This window comes from Aythya ferina, assembly GCF_964211825.1.
Source record: "Aythya ferina genome assembly, chromosome: 20".
Lineage (NCBI taxonomy): Eukaryota > Metazoa > Chordata > Aves > Anseriformes > Anatidae > Aythya > Aythya ferina.
In genome coordinates, this window is record NC_140318.1 from 4,596,602 (window position 1) to 4,618,286 (window position 21,685).

The 21,685-nt window shown below is 52.8% G+C and overlaps 3 protein-coding genes across 9 annotated transcripts in view; 1 reads left to right on the plus strand and 2 right to left on the minus strand.

The window, feature by feature from the left end:
- Nucleotides 1-1,366: 1,366 nt before the first annotated feature.
- Nucleotides 1,367-6,252, minus strand: UCK1 (uridine-cytidine kinase 1). The gene is made up of 7 exons (XM_084494034.1): nt 6,099-6,252; nt 5,849-6,008; nt 4,856-4,952; nt 4,590-4,732; nt 4,380-4,474; nt 3,309-3,357; nt 1,367-2,897 (listed from the first exon to the last, which is right to left on the minus strand). Exons 1-7 carry the CDS (start codon nt 6,213-6,215, stop codon nt 2,710-2,712), a joined length of 849 nt encoding a protein of 282 aa, XP_084350160.1. The 5' UTR covers nt 6,216-6,252; the 3' UTR covers nt 1,367-2,709.
- A 109-nt stretch (nt 6,253-6,361) lies between these two features.
- PRRT1B (proline rich transmembrane protein 1B) lies at nt 6,362-7,893 on the plus strand. The gene is made up of 3 exons (XM_084494035.1): nt 6,362-6,735; nt 6,842-6,976; nt 7,070-7,893. Exons 1-3 carry the CDS (start codon nt 6,508-6,510, stop codon nt 7,214-7,216), a joined length of 510 nt encoding a protein of 169 aa, XP_084350161.1. The 5' UTR covers nt 6,362-6,507; the 3' UTR covers nt 7,217-7,893.
- A 760-nt stretch (nt 7,894-8,653) lies between these two features.
- RAPGEF1 (Rap guanine nucleotide exchange factor 1) overlaps nt 8,654-21,685 on the minus strand; it is an 86,988-nt gene continuing 73,956 nt past the window's right edge. For all 7 annotated transcript variants that reach the window (XM_084494025.1, XM_084494024.1, XM_084494026.1 and 4 more), the window contains 11 exons: nt 20,254-20,329; nt 17,142-17,230; nt 15,764-15,852; nt 15,202-15,387; nt 14,959-15,043; nt 14,652-14,746; nt 14,106-14,184; nt 13,861-13,962; nt 13,365-13,462; nt 12,208-12,336; nt 8,654-11,716 (listed from right to left, as the gene is read on the minus strand). In XM_084494025.1, coding sequence (XP_084350151.1) covers nt 11,566-11,716; nt 12,208-12,336; nt 13,365-13,462; nt 13,861-13,962; nt 14,106-14,184; nt 14,652-14,746; nt 14,959-15,043; nt 15,202-15,387; nt 15,764-15,852; nt 17,142-17,230; nt 20,254-20,329 — 1,179 coding nt within the window. In that variant the 3' untranslated portion in view covers nt 8,654-11,565. The remainder of the gene's footprint in view (nt 11,717-12,207; nt 12,337-13,364; nt 13,463-13,860; nt 13,963-14,105; nt 14,185-14,651; nt 14,747-14,958; nt 15,044-15,201; nt 15,388-15,763; nt 15,853-17,141; nt 17,231-20,253; nt 20,330-21,685) is intronic.

Sequence of the window (21,685 nt, forward strand, 5' to 3'; positions counted from 1 at the left end):
CTGTGTTGCACTTGGGGCCGTTTTGTGTGTTTCCCACCACCTATACACTTTGGTCTGCAATTCATTGTTGCAACAGAAGTCCCTACAAACAGCCACTCCTCATCATATTCGGTACTTTCCTATTCTCTTTGTTACTCCCGTGTTTTTGCCAGCTCCAAAGTTCACGTTTTTAATCATCAGTAATAGCTGCTACATTCTTCAGCACCATACCATGCCTGTATTCCTCTACAGCGTATTCTGTGCCCCCACTTTCAGTGCCTTTGCTCTCAGCTGCATGATGATACATTTCTCTACTCTAAGAACTAAGGTAAGATTATAAATAGGTCATTTTGCAGAGGACGTGTTAATTTTCTCTATGTATAATCATGTGGCATAACCATAATTTTTATACTGTTAAGCAAAAGTAAGATAAATTGGGCATTAGAAAATTGCTGTTAAAGCTAAACAAGCTAAAACAAGGTTCCAGGGCAAGCCACAAAGTCGGACAAAGCCAAATACATCCAGAGGCCTTGCAACCCTTTTATTAATGCCTATGGCCTGCTATTAGCAGCAGGGTATTAATTCTGAGCTACAGGGTTACACCTCAGATCTCACAGGGAGAACTCTGAGCAAGGTAAACTAATCATGCAGGAAACCTGCTCTAACGTGTACATGTGTTCAGGGTGAAACGGTGCAGGTAACTCAGCCCACGCCCTAACTTGCAGCAGCAGGGGAATTCATAAAGGAGCAGAAGGTGCAAACTAAGGACTGGGGAGGCTTTTTATGGGGGATATGTAATAGCACTGGACATGCATTCACTGAGAGACAGTACTGTTGCCACAGTTGTTGGTTGTTTTTTTTCTTTTTTGGCTGCAGCAGCAGGCTCTTGCATTCGAGATCAAAGCTGACCAAGAACATCAGCCCTAGACAGACCAGGGTGCTTTTTACTGTAGAGTTACTGCCATAACAACTGCTGTTCAAGGCTGCCTTGATCTTGTCCCTGTGAAGAAGTTATGAGCAAACACCTGTCATTGGAAGTAAGATTTAGTGACTACTTAAAGCTGCTCTAACTGTCAGTTTGACCTAAACAGCACCCAGTAGCCATTAGGAAATAGCCTTCTCTTGAGCATTACATTTTTATAATGCTGAAGCGTGGTGCTCTCTAGCTAACCAACCTTTACTGACATCCAGCATTGACAACACCAGGACATGCTGACAGCAGTTCTTACTTTTTTTTTCTCTAAAGCTTCAGCCAATACTGAACTACAACAATCCTGAGTCAATGTGAGAAAGAACTGTTGAGTCTAAGAGGTGTTCCTTTTTATACCTTTCTGCTGGTGTAGTAGATGTAGCACAACAACACTTTTATATAGAATGGTCACGTCTGTTCACTGTTGATTCATTTCTTTATTAGCCAAAGTAACACATCCACAAACAAGACAGCCAGACTCTGGTTTAGAAAAAACTATAATCAAATATGAAAAAATTAGTTTTCCTAACATTTTCCCCTCAACCCATTCTTAAAATTACTCTACATACAGATTCGAGAAGGATACAACAAGGACATTTTCAATGGCCCACCTTTATTTCATATTTTTTTTCCAGAAACTTTATATTGCTGCAGTATCACTTACTTGGGGTAAACTTCAGAAACTTGGCTGTCAGTGTTTACACTACCAGCTTCTTGTCTGGTTTATGTTGATGGTGGTGGTGTTTTTTTTTTTGTTTGTTTTGTTAGAAAAACAGAACATTTGTGAGTTTAGTCACCGTGACGGTAGAAACGTGTCCAGCCTGCTGTTTGTGCCATCAGAAGGAGGGTCTTGCAATTCACAGCTTTCCCCCTTGCCAATTTTACCACCCAGCTCTGGAAGCGGACGGATTCCGCCCAGCAGAATCTGCAACCAGCAGTACAGAAATGCCCCAAACGACACTAATACTGACAAGGCCGTTTCTGTTTCCATGAGCAACTCAATCCAGTTGGAGCTCATACATTCACTGACATTCAAGGGTACAAAAATTGAAACCTCTGCATACAGCGCAGCAAGGCTCAGGAGCTTATCCTGAAGGTATCACTTAGGAATGAGAATCACACCACCTCTCGGGCCTGTCCTCAGTGAGCTGTAAGTCTCCCTTTGTCCCAGACTGGCTCTGTTTTATCCTGGGAGAGAGATTACCCTACAGGTGACTTCCTCCCCCCACATGTTACAAAGGAGGTTGGCCAGCAGGAGAGCAGTGCCAGAACTCAAGGTCCCAAGCAAGGTGGAGAAGAGTAAGGGCTGCACCTGCTTGTTTGAATTAAGAGGGTGTGATCTAGTCTGGGAAAAAGAGACTGTTTAGGCAGTTGATCTCCCTGCTAAGAACCAGCAGCATCAGGGAATGGGGGTATCTTGCTAAATACCTGGTAACATTCACCTTTCACGTGAGGCTTCAGCAACAGATTCCATTTTGAAAATTAAAAAGTAAAAAGGCAGGCAGAACCGCCTTTAGCCAGTTCATTGAGTAACAGAACAGATCAGACATCTCGGGGAGACAGGGGAGGGACTTTTGAGGGGAGAGGGGCAGTAGTCCAACTCCTTCCTCTTCTCTCCGCAAGAAGTTTTGCACCAGCAGCCCCCCTGCTGCTGTGACAATTTAAAGGGCACTTCACCAACCGCTTTGTTGAAGTCTTTCTTTCCCAAAGTTGTCTTCAGTGCTGGTGTGGACCAGAGGCAAATCCTTCGGGCTGACTGGTTAGTGCGGACGGCTGCTGGACTCCAGGTGGGACCGCTTGCCAGCTGCCAGCACGGTGCTGCTCTCTGCTTGCTCAGGGAACGGGCGCTTGTAGGTCCGACCGTGGCCGTTCATTGCCCCTCGCTGCCACTTGCAGATGTCTCCATTTAGGATGTCTTGAATGTGCTGCACGATGAGGTTTATGGCAACTGCAGAGAGGAATGGGAAATACAGGACAGGCGTAGGCTTTTTTGGCTGAACTATCTAGAAAATGTGGAGCATCCAGCCCCATCCAACTCAAGTTTTAACAACCAGCCCTTAAATGAAGGCATGCCGACCCTCTGCAGTGAGGTCAGAGCCCAGCAGGGACCAGCAATTCCAGCATCAGCTTTAGAACTGGTGTCCTGTTTTGCATCTCCAATTCCTTATCACTTGGTTGCAGCCCTCCATAGCCTGAGCAGCTGGTAATCCAGGGCAGGCTCTGAGCAGCTCTCTCCCCACCAGCAGAACACTGGATGCTTAAAAGCATGCAAACAAGGCAGGGGCGTGCCATGTGCTCTCCCCAGCCCCATACGTGGTCTCCCCAGAGAAATCAGGCAGAGAACTGAACTCCCTCTTACCCATGTTGTCAACTCCTCGGGGGATGATCACATCTGCATACTTCTTTGTCTGCAAAACAGCAAGGGTGATAGAGACTGTTACTGGGGAAAGGCAGTTTTATTCTAAGAAGAACTTGCTAAAACCAGAAATTGAGTGCAGAGATGGAGGTTTTATGCTCTGGTGTTGTACGTTAAAGTTCTCTGTCAGTAATTTAGAAGTTATGCTGGGTACCATACAGCAGATTTAAGGCTGTGGCTTGATCTTTGTAGTTATTAACCATGAAGAAGCAGTAGGCCAAGTGTGGAGGGTACTTGCTTTTACACTTCAGAAGAGTGTGCTGTCACATCGAGGCTGAAGTCTGTAAAGAGTTGGATCTAATCAGCATTTCAGAAGTCATTGCTAAATCTCTGCTGCAAGCCAAAGGTACCCAGTGCACGTGTGAAATTCCTTCCTGCCTCTGATGGCATTTCATTGATTTTTACCATCCACGTGGCCCCTGCTTTTCAGTTTTTTTCCTACTTACAAAAAGGCTGGTAAGTCCAGCATTCCTAATGAGTACTTCTACAAACCCCTGAGCTACTCTTTTCCATCTTATTTTATCTACATACAGGATTTTGTCCTCAAAGGGTTTTTACAAATCAATTTGGTTCTGTGAGCACCTAAATTGGTTTTCAGCAGACTCTCAACAGGGAACAGTGGAGAAAATCAGAGGCGGACCATTATAGAGTTATAAAGTCTGCCTGCTACACCACACAATGCAAGACCCATCTCTTCTTTCTTTCTGCAAGACTTAAGAATAAACGCAGAGAGGGAGTTTTCCCAGTCGAAGGGCCCTATGCTACAATAGCTGTTGCCGCGAGCAGTAATAAAACACGCAGAGGTGCCGGAGATTTCTGTGGTGCTTACAAGAAGGGACATAGATGAGGCAAAGGGCAAAGCACAGAACTCGTTCATGAAATGCAAATATCAAAAGCTGTTGCAACTGCTGCTGCATCTACAGTGCAGCCAATCCCCAGGCGACTCCGCTCCTTCTCTTCCCCAGAAATCACGAATCACAGAAATCACAAAAAGGTTAGTGAGACATTTGGTACCGGTAAACAGAACTCCTCGAAGGCAGGTTTGACGAATGTGGTGTACTGGGTGAGGATCTGCTCAAGGTCCCTCCCGCGTTTCATATCTCGCAGAACTACAACAGAAAAATTAAAAACAAAAAAAAACAAAAAAACAAAAACACATGAGTTTTGCTACATGCACATGGAAGGATGAGGAACACCAGCAGAACACTGACAGCAGTGCAGCACCTCTGCGGGACAGCCTGACGTCGGAATCGGTGTCCACAAAGAGCCGGAGATGGAACATGTCCCGAATGTCTTGGTTGTAGAAAACCAGGATCCCCTCAAAGAGAACGACGTCAGCAGGATAAACCACAGTCGTCTCCGCCAGCCTGCCGTGACAGAAATACCCAGAGCACGCTGTTACGTGGGGCCTGCACCACACGGAGCAGTCTGTCCCCGCTGTGCCTGGGGATACCAACACCAGCCAGAGAGTACACAGAACTGGCACCTACCTAGAATGGGTCACGAAGTCGTAGGTGGGTACCTCGACTGTCTTCCCCTCCACAATATTTTTCAGGGTTGTGTGCATCAAATCGTTATCAAAAGCGTCTGCAAGAGGAAGGTTTGAAAGAGGAAGAAGTTCAGATGCAGCTACATCAAGTGCTCTGCTCAGATTTCCTAGACCTGTAGGAAAAGCACGCTGTCCAGTCACACTAGGAAAAAAGGAACTCACGGCTTATTCTTCCCTACCAGCAGCAGTCTGACACCCCCACCCAAATTACAATCGTTATATTTGGTTTCAGAAATGAGGAAGAGAGAATTTGCTGTTCTTAAGGAACAACAATACAATTAGTTTAAAAATCCAAATGTAAAGTTGCTAATAGTGCAATTTTACTCAGTAATTGCATAATTTTGTGCACCTCTGTTAGCTGAAAATTGTTTACAAAACCTCAGACATTTGTAACACTTTTCCAGTGTTATCCACCCTCTTTCTAGCAGGCACTAAACTTCAGCCAAGGGCAGATCATCGTTTCACTTGCAATTAGCAGTGTGCCCCAGAGCAAGGAGAGCAGTTCTTTATGTGGACAAGAAATACCAGGAAAGAATTTGGGAGTCGCTGTGGTTTATTACAGAGCCTTTCCACAGCCACAAACGAGGCGATGAGCGCATCGAGCAGGCCTGGGTGCCCTCCACCTCCCTGACATCGCTCCCTGCACGGTGCAGTTACAGGGCAGGCGCTGCCTGCAGCAACCTCCGAGGTTTCACGAGACTGGCAGGGACACTGGAAACACAAACCAGCATTTTGGTGGGGAAAAGCCCTTTCTGTGCCCTCCCACCCCTCCAGCGCTCCTCACTGACCCCCACCCAGCTCTCGGCTCCCTTTGGGAACACCGATGCTCGGGGGCAGAGAGGAGGCGGCGGGGCTGCGGCTACAACACAACCCCGACCCCAAAACCCCCCCAGACCCACCCCAAACCCCCCCGCGACCCCACAACAGAGCTCACCGGGGTGGTCGAAGTTGTACTGCCCCTTGAGCGCCTTGGCCTTCTGCTCGGCGCTCAGCGCCTTGTAGAAGCGGTCCTGGCTGAGGATCACCACCTGCCGCTGCCGCTGCTCCACCTCGTTCTGCCCCAGCAGCTCCATGATCTTCTCGCACACTGTGGACTGAGACGGGCGGATTGAGGCGGGGGGGGGGGACTGAGGGGAGCCTCCATAACCCCCCCCCTCCACCCCCAACCTCCCCCCGGCTCTCACCTTGCCGCTGGCGGTGCCGCCGCTGACGCCGATGAGGAACGGCCTCGGCTGCGGCCGCTCCGGCTCCGCGCTGCCAACACCGGGCCCTGAGCCGGGGCCGCCACCGGCGGACGCCATCACGGGGAGGGGGGGGGGGGGACACAAGGGAAGGGGGGGGGCACGGGGCGCGGGGCACGCCGGGAGATGTAGTCCGCGGAGGGTGTGTGGGGGGGGAACTGGGGGGGGGGAGGCGCGGGCACGGCCCCAAAGGGGGCAGCAGGAGCGGGGGGGGCGGCCCCGCTGCCAGCCCCGTGCTCGCTCCCAGCCCGGTCAATGATTAACGCCGGCGGGGCCCCATCGCGGGGCGGGCCCCGGCTGCCTCCAGGTGCGGGCCCGGGGCCGCCCGCGGTGCCCCCTCAGCGCCCCCCGCATGGAGGCGGCCGGGGCCGGGGTCGGGGTCCCTCAGGGAACGGAGCGGAGCCCGCGGGTGGTGGCGGTGGCGGTGCTCGACGGTGGTGGCCCCCTGGAGGGGGAGCCGCCGCCCTACTCGCCGCCCGACCCCCGCAGCGCCCACCTGCTCTGCCCGCCCTTCGCCCCGCCGCCCTCCGGCGCCTTCCAGCCCTGCCCGCAGCCCGGCGCTCCCCCGCCCTTCATCCCCGTACGTGGCCCGGTCCCGGCACCCCCCCCCCAACTCCCCTCAGGGGGTCCGAGCCCGGTGGGTGCCCCCCCACCCCACCCTTGACGCCCCCCGTTTTGCCTTCCAGTTCGAGCTGCGCCCCGGCCCCGCTTCGCCTGCTTCCAGCCAGCGGCCGCCCAAGGACTACCTGGTGGAGTCAGTGCTGGTGACCGTCTTCTGCTGCCTGCTGACCGGCGTCGTGGCGCTCGTCTACTCCCACGAGGTAAGGGTGGCGAGGGGCGGCTCGCCTCAAACCCGTCCTTCATCCCCGCCAGGGCTCCGCTGACCTCTCGCTTCCTTCTCCCCCCTGTGCCAGACCCGCGCCGCGCTGAGCCGCGGGGACCTGGCCCAGGCCAAGGCGGCGTCCAAGAAGGCGCAGTCGCTGGTGCTCTTCAGCCTGCTCTTCGGCCTCTTCGCCTCCTTCAGCTGGGTCGTCTACGTCCTGGTGGCCCTCTACCTATGACAGGGCCCCGAGCCCCAGCGGCACGGAGCGTGCGGGGGGCTCCTTGCAGCCTGGGGGGCTCCGGGTGGGCAGAGTGGCCACAGTGCCCGTGTGGCATTGCCGGGGCTGCTGCGGGAGGAGGGTGAGCACCGGGAGGAAGGTGACAACCGGGCACCATCAGGAATCGCCCTGCCGAGGTAGCGCAGGTGCTCGCTGGCTGCCCAGGAGCCACAGCCCAGGCAGGACGGACGCGGACCAAAGCAATACTGGTGCCAAGCCCTGCCTGAGCTGGCAAGGAGCTGCTCTGGCCCCGCTGCACCGCAGGATCGGGCTCTGCAGCAGGTTATTTAGTCCAGCTGCCGGGAATGTCCCTTGGAGGAGCAAAATACCCGGCAGCGGAGCTCAGGGATGCAGCAGGAGGCACGCTGGCTGCTTGGCAGGGGGAGCACCTCGCAGGTTTGGGGCTGGAAATGGAGTAAATGGCCAAGAAGTTAACGAAAGCCCAAAGTGTGCGACTGCTCCACACAGGCAGCTGCTGCTCTGGGCATCCAAGTGCACCCTCCGCCTCCCAGTAATTAATAATGTGAGAAAATATAAAAATACTTATTTTAGCTTTAATGATCATTTTGCATACGTAACTATGCTGTATCACCACCTTCTTGCTGCTTCCAGTTTTAAATAAAATACAGGCACAGCCAGAGCTTCTGTTTTCTGTGCACATCACGGACCCTTCACCGTGGCTTTTGTCCACAAAATTTAGCGCAAACCCTCCTGTGAGCACCCAACCTGGCATTTCCCCCAGAAGCAGCCACTCCCTGAGCCAGGCAGGGGGGAGGCTGCCGGGAGCCCCTGGACCATCACCACCGTTCCTGGGGGGCCACCTGGGCTGGGAGTGAGCGCAGCAGCTCCTAAGCTGGAGAATTTGGGGTCACGGCGTAATACTGCTGGGAATGGGGGCCCCAAAACCTGGCCGGGGGCATGCAGCCTGCAGCCCCCGCAGGTGCAGCTGGGACTGCTGCGAGGAGCCGGCGTTGCGGGCTCGCTCGGTGTCTGGGCATCCTCCTCCCAAGCCAGCGGATGCCGATTATTTCCAGAGGAATTTTGAACCCCTTCCAGGTCTGAAATAGTGCGGGAGCGTGTGTGGGGGCCGCCCAGGCAGCCGCAGGGATTATTTATAGCCATGGGCAGTCAGCGTGAGGCCGCTGTGCTGGCAGGGCTGTGCCACGCGTTGCGGGGAAAGGAGCCCCTGGCCCCAACAGCAGGCACATCGGTGCCCAGAGGGAGCCAGACGTCCCCCCGAGGTCCCTGGGCTGTGCCAGGGGCTTTTGCTGGGGTGACAGCAGCTTGCTGGGAGGTAAGGAAGTGATCGACAGGGGAAACTTAAAAGCAAAAAGGGCCAACAGCAGGGGAAAACCTGGGGGGGTCATGAGAAAACATGAGGCCACACCAGCTCAAGAAGCGGATTTGATTGTCACTTTAATCCACAGACTGCTGCATGCACTGTAAACAGGATCGTTAGGCGGGTTCGTTACTGGTGTTTATTTGTCTTTAATATAAAAGTTACAGGTTTGAAATGTCTGCGGGAAGATGCCACCATCAGGACCGGGTTAGTGGGAAATCTATAATACAGCCCAACAGCTGGGGGTGGGGGGAGAGGCTGGGGGCAGCGCGGGGCGCTGGGCACCGCTTCCCCACCTCCCTGCCCAGCGAGGAGCCCGAGACCCCCGCTGCCCCCCGAGGGAGGTGAGGGGCTCGCAGCTGCACCAGCCGTGGCCGCGCTCGGCGCTTTTTGCTGGCCGAGGAGCTGCAGCCGTGCCCGTCTCATGCCTCCCGGCCCCACGCCGTGAGCCAAGCCCCTGCTGCCCCAGAGCAGGGGGCTCTGGGCTCCACACGCAGGGTGAGAACTGAAAGCAGCTCACACACAGCCAGGGGAAGGGGAGCAGCCCCCTCGGCAGCAGGGGCATCGAGCCCACGCCACGCTGCGCCTCCCCACGCAGCCCGGCACGCGGGGAACTGAACCGATGGGGTGTTTTAGTGCTATCACCACACACGATACTCCTAGGAACAGCCTATGCTACAGCACACAGCGGTGGTAGTGACGTGTTCAGAGCCAGCAGAGCCCTGTGCCAGCCAGAGATTGGATTTTGCCTTTTCACAGTCTCGTCAGGTTGTTTTTTTTTAAAATCTTCTTTACAAAGCAAAACCAAAGTACTACTTCCTGCTTCAAAGGCTGCGAAGCCTTCAGGGGTTGCAAAGCCTTGACCAGACGTGGCATGCAGCTCCAGGGCTGGTAGTGCCATAAAACAAAATAAAAAGCTTTTGAAGTGTTCTGACTCAGGTGTCGTGTTTGGCACAGCGAGAGCCCTGCTCCTCCTGCTCTGGGGACTGCGAGGGCACGAAGGGGAGGGCGGGGGAAACGCTCGAGAATTTTGCTTTGCTCTCAAAACCAGACTGCAAAGCCCATGCGGACGCACGAACTGGACGTGTTGCTTCACTGCGCCGTGTCTTGCTCTCACGGGGCTGCTGCTGTCGATGCAGGTGTCTCGGTTTGGATCCCACCACGGGCGTCTTGGAGGCCACTGCAGCAGCTTGGGCAGCGTGGGGCGAGGTGCTGGGAGCCCGCTGCCTGCAGCTTCAGGGGCGCGCTCGAGCTGGACAGTCCTGAGGATGGGGTAACGCCGCCGGTGCGCCCTGCTGCAGGCTGGCAGCTGGAGCCAGCACGTCCAGGGAGCCGCAAAGGCTTTGCAATCTGTAGAAGGAAGTGCTCGCACCTCTGATTCACCCAGAATAAACAGAGGCTTAGCAAACATTGACCTGCTATTGAGAAACAAATCAAGGATGCTCTGCAAAACATCCTGTACGAGCCACTGCTCTAAAACTACAGGATTTTGTGGGACGAAGGCTTAAAAACCTGTGACCACGTGCCATGGGTCTGAAAAAGGCCTTGCAAGGCTGATAAAATCTACAGCAAATGCTCAAAACCACGACCCACCCTGTAAACAACTGAATGAGGACAGAAAGGAGGGAGGGGAAAGGGCCCAGCTGGGGCTGCACTGGCAAGGACACCCTGGGAGAGGGGACAGGAGGGGACAGGAGGGGACAGGGAGGGGCTGAATAAGGCACACCGGACAGACGGACAGACAGACAGACGGGTCACGCTGGGTGGGCAGTGCTCACCCCTCTCCTGTGCCGGGCAGGGCTGGGGACAGGGCCTGGCTGGGGCTGCTTCCAGAGCATGGGGCAGGGAGCTCAGCACCGGGGCTATCCGGGAGGGGAAACCCCCGAGAAAAAAAATTGGCAACGACAGGAGAGGAGAGGAGCGAGGCGGTGGGGCCAGCGGGATGGGCTCCGTCCCTGCTGGCTGTCACCACCCCAGAGGGGACCCCAACTCCCCCAGCCCCACAGCCGGCCCCGAGCCTCCTTCCTTCCTTCCAGTACTTGAACGCCGTTGTCATGGGGTGGGAGTTTTATACATAATGTTTTGCACTTTTTCTTTCCTTTTCCTATAAACCCACGGGTTTTTTCGGACATGCATCAAAAAAAAAAAAAAATTCCTCACTGGATTCTACACACTAATATTTACAGTCGTATACTACAGAACTTACTGTGCAAAAGCTAGTACCGGCACTAACAGACACGGGTCCACGCACGGGTGGACCGCAGTACCTCGGGAAGTCTCTGGTTCAGGGTTCGGAGGGATGACCGTTTAAATAACGAGATCTAAGAGGAGGAGGGGGGGGTACGATGACTGGAGACGGCGGGTCCCTGCCCACGTTTTCAGTGCCTCTTCTGTATCTACAACCGGTGCCTTCCTCCCAGAAAGGAGGCGAGAGAGATCTGGGGTAAACCGAAGACCCCTGTAAACAAATGCAAGCTCTCCGAAAGCAGAGCTCCCCTGGCAGACAGCGGAGGCTCTTCCATCCTCGTCTCCTAGGGACAAACACGTTGCGAGGTGGCGGCGTGGGCGAGACTCAAAAACCTCTCCTGCCACGGCTGCTTGCGCTGCCGCGACCGGCCCGTGGGCGCCGAGCTCTTGCCGATTCCTCCACGGGCGAAACCAAAAGCCCGGCTCTCTCCCAACACCACCTGTAACACGCTTTGCCTGGGACCCTCCTTCCACGAAGCTCTCTCCTCGGGGTTAAAGCTGCTTGATGGCACAGAGGGACGGGAGGAGGAGGAAGGCGAGTGCAGCGAGCGCTGGCTGATCTCTGCCCTCAGCGGCCCGACGCTCGCACGCCCAGCGATCGCTGCCAGCCGGGAGGGAGGGTGCGTCACCCAGTAACAGGTACAAATACTGAACTCCAGTCTCATAGCTGCCCTCTGCGCATCTGCCGAGCAATTCTCCTCGCTCGCACAGCCCCCCCCTCCTCCTAGGTTTTCTCCTCCCGGTCCGTTTTCCGCCTCGTGATGTTCCGAGGTTTGATTTTGAGGGACAGTTCCCACAGGGCCTCTTCCGCCAGGTGGTCGCTGAAGTCGTTGAAGAAGGACACGATGTCGTCGTTCCTTTTGATGTCGTAATGTCTGCGGGACATGGAGAGAGGCTGCAGTCAACCACGGGGCTGCCAGGGACCTCCCCAGCCCGGAGCCACCCCCACCTGGCTCCAGCATAGACCCAGCACCGCGCTCTGCATGGCCTGAGCCCACTGCTTGTGGCAGGGGTGTGACACAGAGAAGGGAAAAACCATCACACTCGTTGCTGAAGTGGGGATAAAGACCCCCAGCACTGAAGCTGGCAGTTGGATCTGCTGTGAGATGCCCTGTAGGAAAACCCTTCATAACCCGGAGAAGAACCAGCCACGGCACAGCCTGGAGCAGGAACTGTCGTGTGAAAAGGGAGAACAGGAACTATGCTGCTACGCTGGGACTCCAAGAAAAATGCCACCACACCTTTGTAGCCTTATCTAACCCAGAGAGGGAAGGAGACCACGACCAGAGCCAGTCTCCCTTCTTCTCTATCACGATGCCTCCACCCCCAGCAGTGCCCCCGGCTCTGCTCCCCCCGCTGCACTTACACTTGCTGGAAGCACCTCATGCTGTCCAGGATGTTAAACTGCTGCCAGCGCTTAGAGAAGTTGACTTTGCTGTCAATGTAATCTGGGTTTCCCAGATGAACAAAGGTCAGGTCCTGCAGAATCAGGCCTCTGAAAGAGAGAAAGGGGCAGCGGGCCAGGGATTAGGCAAACAAGTCAAGGTGTTTGTCACACACAGGCAGGAGAGCTGGCCAAAGGCAGCGCCACATCTAACTACCTCCTCCTGCTGCTGCCGGCAGCGTTGCAATTCTAAACTAGAGGGAAAAGTCTTCCCAGCAGCAGACATGAAGGTGTTCAGGTGCTAAGAACCTTTCATCACATGCAGAGCTGAGAGCGAGAGGGTCTGTGCCCCCTCCTCCCTCTGCCTCCCCAGCTCCTCTGCATCCCTCCTGTGGTCCCCAGACAGAGAGAAGCTGTGTATGTGCACAGCATCTTCCTACAGGACTTTTATGATGGAAGAAAGCAAGACTAGAAATTTTACTGGCATAAACACGGAGCAAATCTGAGCTCTAGATCAGAGGGTCCTTATGGAGAAGGGCAAGGGCTTCAAGCCTTCATCTAGAAACACGACAAAGCAGTCTGTGTTTGACAAGGAAGCTTCCTATTTTATCAGCTCTTAAGTCATCAGAATCAGAGCTGTTGCAGGGGAACACGAAGCAGCTTGAAGCTGTGGGATCCATTTCTCCTCACTGGAATATTTATTTCACAGTGCACAAGCCCCAAGTTGAAAGGCGTCACCTAAAGATCCAGCCACTTGGTCTTCCCTTTGCCACAGCCAAATCACCTTTACAAAAAGGAAGCTGAGGCATGGAGTGAAGCATCTGAAACAGCAGGAGGTGGTCTGAGCTTTGACTGATGGTTACAAAAGGGAATGAGATGTTTGGTGGTGACTGGCTGGAGAAATCCAGCCATCCTGTACCAGGAACGCAGTGTCAGTGGAGGAGGAGCCGTGCCAAGGGATGTCCCTGCTAGGGGACACATTGCTCAGAGCGGGCACAGGGGTCTGACGTGGCACACTGATGGGTTGTTTTACATGTAGGCCAAAAGAGGAGTGCTGAGCTGAGCAGAAGCTGCTGAGAAATTGTTGAAGGAACCACTTGAGCGTGCAGAAGAGCAGAGGAAAGGAACGACCAACTCACAGGTAAGGTATGCAGGGAGGCTCCACATCAGCCAGAGCTGCTCGGTAGGCTCGGAAGGACGAGGAGCTGTCGATCAGCGTGCAGTACTCAGCCAGGCCCTAGCAGAACACAAAGCCCCGGTCACTGCCGCAAACCCATCCTTGTAACCTCTCCCCCAAGGGTGTTAAGGCCGTCCTGCAAACACCTCTTCACCAAGCCTTCAATTTGCAGGGAGGAAGCAGGAGGCTGTTCTCACAGCCTGTGACAGCGCTGGCACTTTGGCAGCTGTCAGGAAGCCCAGCAGCACTGCAGGCTGCCAGCACAGAATATTTGGGTTATGTGACAATTTCCCAGTCTTTTCCCACTGTGGCATTATTTCCACTGGAGAGCATTCATCCACCGTCTCTCCATCCTGGGATGTCCCTGAGCTCTTAACACCCACCCAGCTGTTTCACACTGCGACCACAGTTAGCTTTTTTCCCCCAATTAAGAGAGCCCGTGCTGTGCTGCTCCTCACCTCTGAGGTTTGTTTCTGCCACTCCAGCCTTCGGATGGGTGCAGAATCCAGTGCAGAAAGAATTGCCAGATAGGAATTAAAATTATTCAGCTTTCGTAAGTGCTGTAAAGAAGGAGAACATACCAATTACTCCAGAAATCTGGAAAGGCTTGGAGCATCAAACAGTTCTACCAACTGTCATGTCCCACTCTCCAGTTCCTTTAATGAACAGCGTGTGTGATGCATAGCAAGAAACAAGCTGGTACCTTCATAATCTTTATAAATTTAAGGAGCAGCCTCTCTCGGTCTTGGGCTTTCTCTTGTAACATTATTATTGAACGGACCCTGGAAAATCGGACAGAAAAACAAAACAGAAAGATAAACCTATTTCAGCAGATCTCAGATTTCTTGCTGTTTCATTTACAAAACCAGTAGCTAATGAGGAAGGACCAACAATACTAAAAAGTTCATGGTATCTCCAACTTAAATGGAGCACTCTAATTCACAACAAAGACAGAATAATTCCAAAGATGAGAACAATAATCCTTCACAGACTGCATTCATTTGCAAGGGGAAAGTTTGTTTGAAGAGCTCAATACTAACAGTAATTCCTTCAGGTTACAGGGCCTTCCAAAACCCTCATGATTTTGTTTCTCTTGTGTTCTGGGGTCTCCGAGAGCCTGGCATCTAGTTCCTGGCCAAAAACATGTAGATGTGTACTTAAGGGAACCCAACTCTGCAAGCATTGTCTTGAACTCTAGGACACTGGACGCTAAGCACAATTCATGCCTTGGTTGCCCTGAGCTCCTTACCAGTAGGACATGTTATTAAAGTGCTCTGTGAACTGTGTCAGGTTGGGGCTCTTCTCTTCATTTTGCTCTTTCGCCCAAAGCAAAACTTCTGGTATCTGCCAAGGAAGAAGAGAGGGGTGGGAGAATACCACACATTAGCATGGGATTTCTGCCTTAAGATTCCCAGTCACAGCCTCTGCTCGCAGTCTTTTGCTGACACGAGTTCAGCTGTCTCCTACAATGCAGCAGGTGTACTGGGAATACCAGAGATTGCAGAGATTGTGTTCAAATCTCTCCCTCTGCCCTCACCCCATCCTTATCTCCGTACCTCGATTTTATAGAAGAGTTCAGCGTCTAGCAGGGTCAGCTGCTCAGCTATCTCGTGACTGTGGAAATCATGCAGGGTCCCTGGCCTGTAGGAGAGAAGGATGAAAAATAAAGGATAAGAAAATGTGACCTCATTTCTTCCCTTTCTTATGTTTTGGACTGAGAATAAACGTTGTGTCCACAACGAAGGGACACCTCGTCTCTCAGACAGAACCAAAATATGGTTATGTGCACGCTTCCTCACCTGGCTGCTACCCCACGGGCTGCAAGAGGTTTGGTGGAATTGGCAAACCTTAGCATTTTCTTCTGATCTACTTTATCAAGGATATTTTTGCGTAACACTCTGGCAAGGCTCAGCTCCCCGTTGCAGACCAGCCGGAACACCAGGTCCATCAGCAGCTTGAGAATTTCCTCTGTCAGCTCCACCAAGCTGAAAGATGGAAAACCAATGGAAGGCATCAGCGCTACAGCTCCGAGCTAGAGAATTTGTGTCTGTGCAGAGTCTCCTTGTTCCTTCCCACAAGCAGAAATGAGTGACCGAAATTCCTCCCCTTCCCAGCTCTTCCTTTCTTGGAGATTCCCCTTTCAAGGGTTATTTTAAAATCCTTGACCCAGACAGGACACACCCAACAAGAGGGTTCCCTGGGTATACTATGGGTATCTTGGTCAGGGTAGGGGATTTCAGCTGTCATCATCTATAGGGTTTAAAACACACACATACACACAGAGATACTTTTTTAACTGGTAGGCTTCTGTATGGTTACTGACCATTCATTTCCCACCCCAAAACAAAGAAGGCAACTCACCACAGCTCATCCACCACTCTCACCAGCACGAAGAAGGTGTTCTTACTGACTCGCTTCTTGAACGTGTCTGGGAAGTGGCAAAACTTCTCATATGTGGGTTGCAAATTAAAGAATCAACTTATGGCAGTCAGAGCACAATGAACAGCTGCCTTGAGGAACATCAGAACAGAAACTGCTCGGTCTTGACCGAAATTGGTGTTCAGTTTCTAGGAGATAAGGGCCACCAATCTGGCTCTAATTAGCACGGTATTAATCTGCCCCCAGCTGCAGGTAGCAGGGATGTGAGGAGGTACTGAGGCCTCGCAGGATTGATGCTGGCAGAGCAGGTGTACCCTCAGGCTCTAATCTCTAAGGTGGAATTTAATGAGCAGCACTGCTACGCTGTCATCTCCCCCACTGGTCTGAGACATCTGGTCTGATAACAGCTCTCAGATGTCACCTCTGCCTCTCTCATCGCCCAGTTTTCTGTGAGGGGAAGAGCCTTGAGGGAGACAGCAGAGGTTGGAAGAGCTTCCACCAGGTGCACAAAGGCAGAGAGAAACAGGGTGCCAGTAAGTCAAATATCAAGAAGGGCCTGCAGGAATGACCCAGCCAATATTTTCACTGACACCTGCTCTCCAGTGAGATTTTGCTGCGTCCTTGGCAGGATCCACCGATCCCAGCAGGAGCCAGGGGAGCAGCGGCTCTGCTGCAGATGGCAGTGATGAGCCGTGCCTTAGGACAGGCTGACGTCAGGCTCCCTTTGACCTGGGTGTACAGGAGCAAAACCCACGAGGTCTTTGCACTGCCTGAACCGAGCCACTGAGCCATGCAGCTGACGGCAAAGGGAGCCACGAGGACAGAGCCAAGGGGAAGGAACCACAGGCAGGGGGCTCAGCAAGAAGCTTTCCCCATGCCCTGCCAGAAACACAAACGTTCACGCTGCCACGTACGAGCCCCGGCCTCATCAGCACTTACAAGCTCAGCTCTGAGCTGGGGTGCTAAGAGGACTGTGCTGTATTTCTTGTAGGAAGAGGGAAAAGGTGTCTTGGCAGTGTTAACCTACAGCTGCCCCACTGCCTGTCTGGAAGGCAGAACACACGATCCCCATTCTACAAACAAGATGTCCCAAACAAAAGAGCTCTTCCCCAGTTCCGTATGGAAAATCTGAACTGCTCTTCTCCCCTGCCAAGGTCCCCTGGTGACTACACTCAGGGCCAGTGTTCCACTCCACGTGGATGTGCCCTGCAGCATCTCCCACCTGCAGGCTGAAGATATGGAGGGGGTGCAGGGCAAGCACGTTCCTGACTGCATCCTCCAAACTTGTCACCAGCTCCCTCCATGATGCTCATGCTGCTCAGCCATGGTCCCTGGGGCAAGCTGCCTTTCATGCAAAAGGATATCTGTACTGCAGCTTCTTGATGAGCTCTTCAGGGGTAATGAATGTCCTGTACGTAGTCAGAAAGGCTTCACAGTACAGCACCAGATCTGTGGAGAGAGACAAGGAAGCCTCAGTCAAATGTGCTTTCAGAAAAGTAAGCTTTGTATGAGGTTGAATCCAGCCTTGCAGAAAGAGGACACAGACACGGGCACATTTTGACCAGAATTCACTTCACAGAGAAGCTGTGCTGTTGTTTCTTACCAGCAGATGGACCCTACGGCACAAGAGCAGAAGTGACACTGCCCCGTTCCCCCTGGCCTGGCTCCCATCTGCAGCGCTCCCATTTGCTTCCTAGCTTGTGTGACCACCGGAGGGACTGGTGGAAAACACCTGCTCGTGGGACAGGAGCTTTTAATAACAGGGCAAATTAAAACGTGCTGACAATGCTGGGGATAATTTAAAGATGAGAGGCAGGTGCCCTTATTGCTCAGGCAGCAGAGAGCCCTGCAAATGAATGTGGTCGTTTCCCTCATGATCAGATTTTTTTTTTTTATATGTTTTGATATGTTACATGTTTTGATATGATGATATGGTGCTGGAGATCCTCTGCCCTTGCTGTGTTCCAGGAAACCTGCCCCAGGAGAGTGTAAATATAAATTATTTTCAGCCAAAAGAATAAATTGCACTACAAAAACTGACCATGACCTGCCATGGCACAAACACTGACACAGTGCACGCTGCCGACTTCTGTTTATTGATCTGCAGCAGTGCTACAGGCCCCAGAACCACAAAGCTTTGGCTGCTGGTACAGAGGACGGCATCTGAAAAAGCAGAAACTCCAAACGGGAAAGATTTCAGGCCAGGACTGCAGCACACTCGCAGCCTAGGCAAGGCTTGGCCACCGTGGGCAGCAGTGGTCAAACTGGGAGTTTTATAGCCCCAATATTAAACCTCTCGGTGCTGCAGTCAGCATCTGCAGCAGGATGGCACGCTGCCCTTGCCTGGCCCGCTGCAACTGCTGGCAGAGGCTCGTTAGCACCGAGGGGAGAAAAAGCTCCTGCTGTGCCTGCTCAGGCCTGGCCCTACACGCAGAGCTGGCTGCGGGCAGGACGAGGAGCGCCCCACACCCTGTGCCGTAACACCAGCCCTTTGTGCGGGGAGGGTGGGAAGCAGCAGGGATCGCTGCGAGAGCCGTGCCTCTCCTCTACCTGCGGTGTTTCTCTTGGCAGCAGCCTCGTGGAGACGCTTCTTCCTCCTGCTCCTAAATCACAGAGCGCTGCTGGCTCCTGGCTAACGACAGCTCTAAAGGCTGGGTGGTCACGTTGGGGTGAGCCCCAGGCTGTGTCCGGCTGTAATCCTGCGCTGGCGGCAAGCGCACGCGGCTGCGAGCACTTAACTGACCGTGGGTTTTGCTCGTAAAGATCCCACGTTCTCCTTTTATCCCTTATTCCATTTAGCTCCTTTAGAGAAGTCAGAAGGACAAGAAGCATCATGCAGCAGGGCGTGGAGTTACGTTTATTCTGGGTTCCCATCTGCCCAAAAGGCGATGTGAGGTAATACAGCTGGTCTGCTCTGGCACTCGAAGCTGCCAAGAAATTCATCTTTAAAGGAAAGCCTCTTAACTATACCCCTCTGTGCCGTTTGGCTGATTGATTTACAAGCCCTGAATTCTTCTCATTGTAAGCTTAATTCATTAACCCTCGCAGTCACCCAAACACTGGGTTAGCATAGCACAAATTCCTCCGTGCTCCATTCAGATCAGCGGCTTGGCAGAGTGTGTCAGGCTAAGCTCTGTGACTATTCTGAGACACGCACCGCGCAGATCCCCCTCCGCCCATCCGCTCTCCCTGGCCGTGCTGCTGTGTGTTTAAAATCCTGCTCTGGTTTTCCCCAGTCTTGAGAGGTTCTCCAGAGCTTTCGCCTCATTGCTTGCAGCCTCCTGTGAGCTCCCCGTTCGTGAGCCGGTGCTCTAACACACACCCCTTTATCCAGTGGCTGTCTTTAAGAGGGAAATTCTTCCAGTATGATGCTTGTTTTGGAGAACAGCAAGAGTAAATCAGAGATTCTCTATTTCAGTTTCAGCTTTTCCAGAAGGCTATTTCCACCATCTCATTTCAACATATATTTTTTTTTTACATATACACACCTAAACATAGTGCAATGAACTGCCTGCTTTTCTCTAATATGTTCCTATCTTTGGTCCTTTGTGCCTGGATTTGCTGCCTGACGTAAACATGGACATATATCTGCCAGGGGAAGGATTTTCTCGCCAGCTGAATGGTGCTGGTAAGTAATTGAAAACACCTTATGCTACAGTAAAAAGGCAGCCATTTAAAAATGCACATGAAAGATATTTCCCCTTTGACTATCAAACCTCTAAAATATGAGAGCTGAGTGGCTCAGTGGGTTAGTGCATTCTGCCTTGCATCCCAGGAGATGAGGAGATCAATTCTGGTTAAGGCCATCAGCACAAATGCATTTGGCAGGTTCAGAATCACTCGCTGGAAATGCTGCAAGGGCTGTCTTTGTCACAGCGCTCGGGAAGGAGCTGCTTCGTGTGGGCGGTGTCTGGGTTTGGAGAGATGGCGGGGTTTTAACAAATATATAGCTAGGGGTTGCCACCCCCTGCTTCCCTCCCCCACGTCTCACTTCAAGTACTGTGGATTCCCTCCCTGAATGGGTCTGGGTGGCCACCAGCAGGCAAGCAGTACAGAGCTGCACTAGGCAGTGAGGCAGCAGGGAAATGAGGGGTGTCAGTAGCACCTGGATAGCCTGCCCGATCCCACGGGCACTGCTTCAGACCCAAACCATCTCTCACTTTGATGCAGCACTGTCACCACCTCCACCGCTGCGCCTCGCCTCCCAGATCTGGGCAAGGCTGTGAGGAGTTAACTCCAGCCTGCTGTGAAATGGAAGGAGCAGGCGCTCATCCAGCTTACCTCCGTTCCACCACATCTAAGCACGACCCCCCCCAAAACTTGGGGGATCATCACTGCAGTCCTCCCCAGCCTGGCCCAGCTGTGGCAGTCACATCAGCACTGCTCACACTACAGGGACTTGGAAGAACAGCAGCAGCAGGAGCCCACACCAGGCTGAACTCCTCAGCTTTGCTCTGGTGCATTCACTGTACCTTTCCTGTCGGTCTCTGTCGCGTGCACTAACAAAATATCTCCAGATCCACCACGGACGTCTGGGCCGTCATCTCCCTGCAATGAGAGCAGAGAGGCGTTACGCATGGTCCAAGCTCCCTTCGGCCTGGTTCACCACCTCGGGGGTTCAAACTTTGTGCTGACTGGCAGAGCACACAATGTTCCTGGCACCGCTCGCAGCGCAAGCTGGGACACGGTCTTAAAAGTGCTGGGCTAATCCGGGAATTTTAGGAAAACATTTGGTGTCCCAGATGAGGATCTGGGCTGATCTGCGCTCAGGGCCTCTGACTTTGCGAAGCCAGGCTGGGAAGCGCAGCGAATGCTGAACCTTCTGCCCACAGAAGAATGAACCCAAATGTCCCAGACTCCCAAACGCTCCCAGAAGACCATTAATGGAGCAGTAGCTCTGTGTGAACTGTCTCAAAGTGCAGGATCACGGACCACAGCTGCTGTGGGGTGAGAGGTTGTGCATTCAACTCGCATGTTCCTGGAACATCATAACCTAGCGAGTTCACTCCCTGATCTGGAACCGCTTGGCTGGAGGTCACCTGAAGCAATCCGATGAGCAGGAGCAGAAAACAGCTCTGCTAATACTCAATCCCTGCCTTACCACTTTCTGACAACATCTTTCTTTTAGCTACTGCTGTTCACAAATGAAAATATGCAAAACTGATCAGTCACTCGGCCAGGGGTTCCCACGCTGCAGGAGACGGTGTACAGGAGCAGCTCTGTGTTGTTTTCAACGCGTAGACCATAAAGCAAAAAGTTAGGGGCTGACACAAAGCTGCTACTCCCAAACGTTCAGAAATCGCAGGTTAAAAAAAAAAAAAAGTTAATGGAGATATTCCTGCAGGGAAAACTGGAGTCATGCCAGGCTTTCTTTATAAAGGTCTGTCATTTCAATATGCAAAACACTGAAAAAAAACACGGATTTACAGTCATGGAGCAGCTATGTCTAAAATGTGAATTTTTCAGGTGACCCTCTGGCAAGATTCAGGAACTACTACTTACAGAATGACTAATGGCTTCTCACTTTCTCCCCTGCATCTTCGCTCACCAAAGACCACTCCTAAAGTGCCAGTAAATGATAAATTCTTTCTGTTTTTCAAGCTAGCCCCCTGACAGGCTGAAAGGTTCAAAAACTTCCATATTCCCTCAAGCCGCACGTCAAAGGCAGCTTGGTTCAAAAGCACAGTGAGCAAAGCTGTCTGGGAGCGCACCCAAGGCTAGAAACAAAGCTGTTTCTCCAGCACAGAGCACTGCTTTGGCTGCTCTTGCATGTCAGTAATATAATGTCCTGCTCAGGAAATCTGCTGAACGTGCCTCCGGACCGAAAGGGCAGTGCCACAAACCTGCACCTGGATTACTTGTGCTTCATTTCGGACTGGAACAGGCTGACGACGTGGGAAGGAG

Excerpts from the sequence above, each read along its gene's own strand:
- UCK1 (XM_084494034.1), bottom strand. The coding sequence starts at position 6,215 with ATGGCGTCCGCCGGTGGCGGCCCCGGCTCAGGGCCCGGTGTTGGCAGC. Across the intron at positions 4,733-4,855 it reads GACTTCGTGACCCATTCTAG|GCTGGCGGAGACGACTGTGG; the intron begins GTAGGTGCCAGT and ends CTGTCACGGCAG. Across the intron at positions 2,898-3,308 it reads CCGAGGAGTTGACAACATGG|TTGCCATAAACCTCATCGTG; the intron begins GTAAGAGGGAGT and ends TCCTCTCTGCAG.
- PRRT1B (XM_084494035.1), top strand. The coding sequence starts at position 6,508 with ATGGAGGCGGCCGGGGCCGGGGTCGGGGTCCCTCAGGGAACGGAGCGG. Across the intron at positions 6,736-6,841 it reads CTCCCCCGCCCTTCATCCCC|TTCGAGCTGCGCCCCGGCCC; the intron begins GTACGTGGCCCG and ends TTTGCCTTCCAG. Across the intron at positions 6,977-7,069 it reads CGCTCGTCTACTCCCACGAG|ACCCGCGCCGCGCTGAGCCG; the intron begins GTAAGGGTGGCG and ends CCCCTGTGCCAG.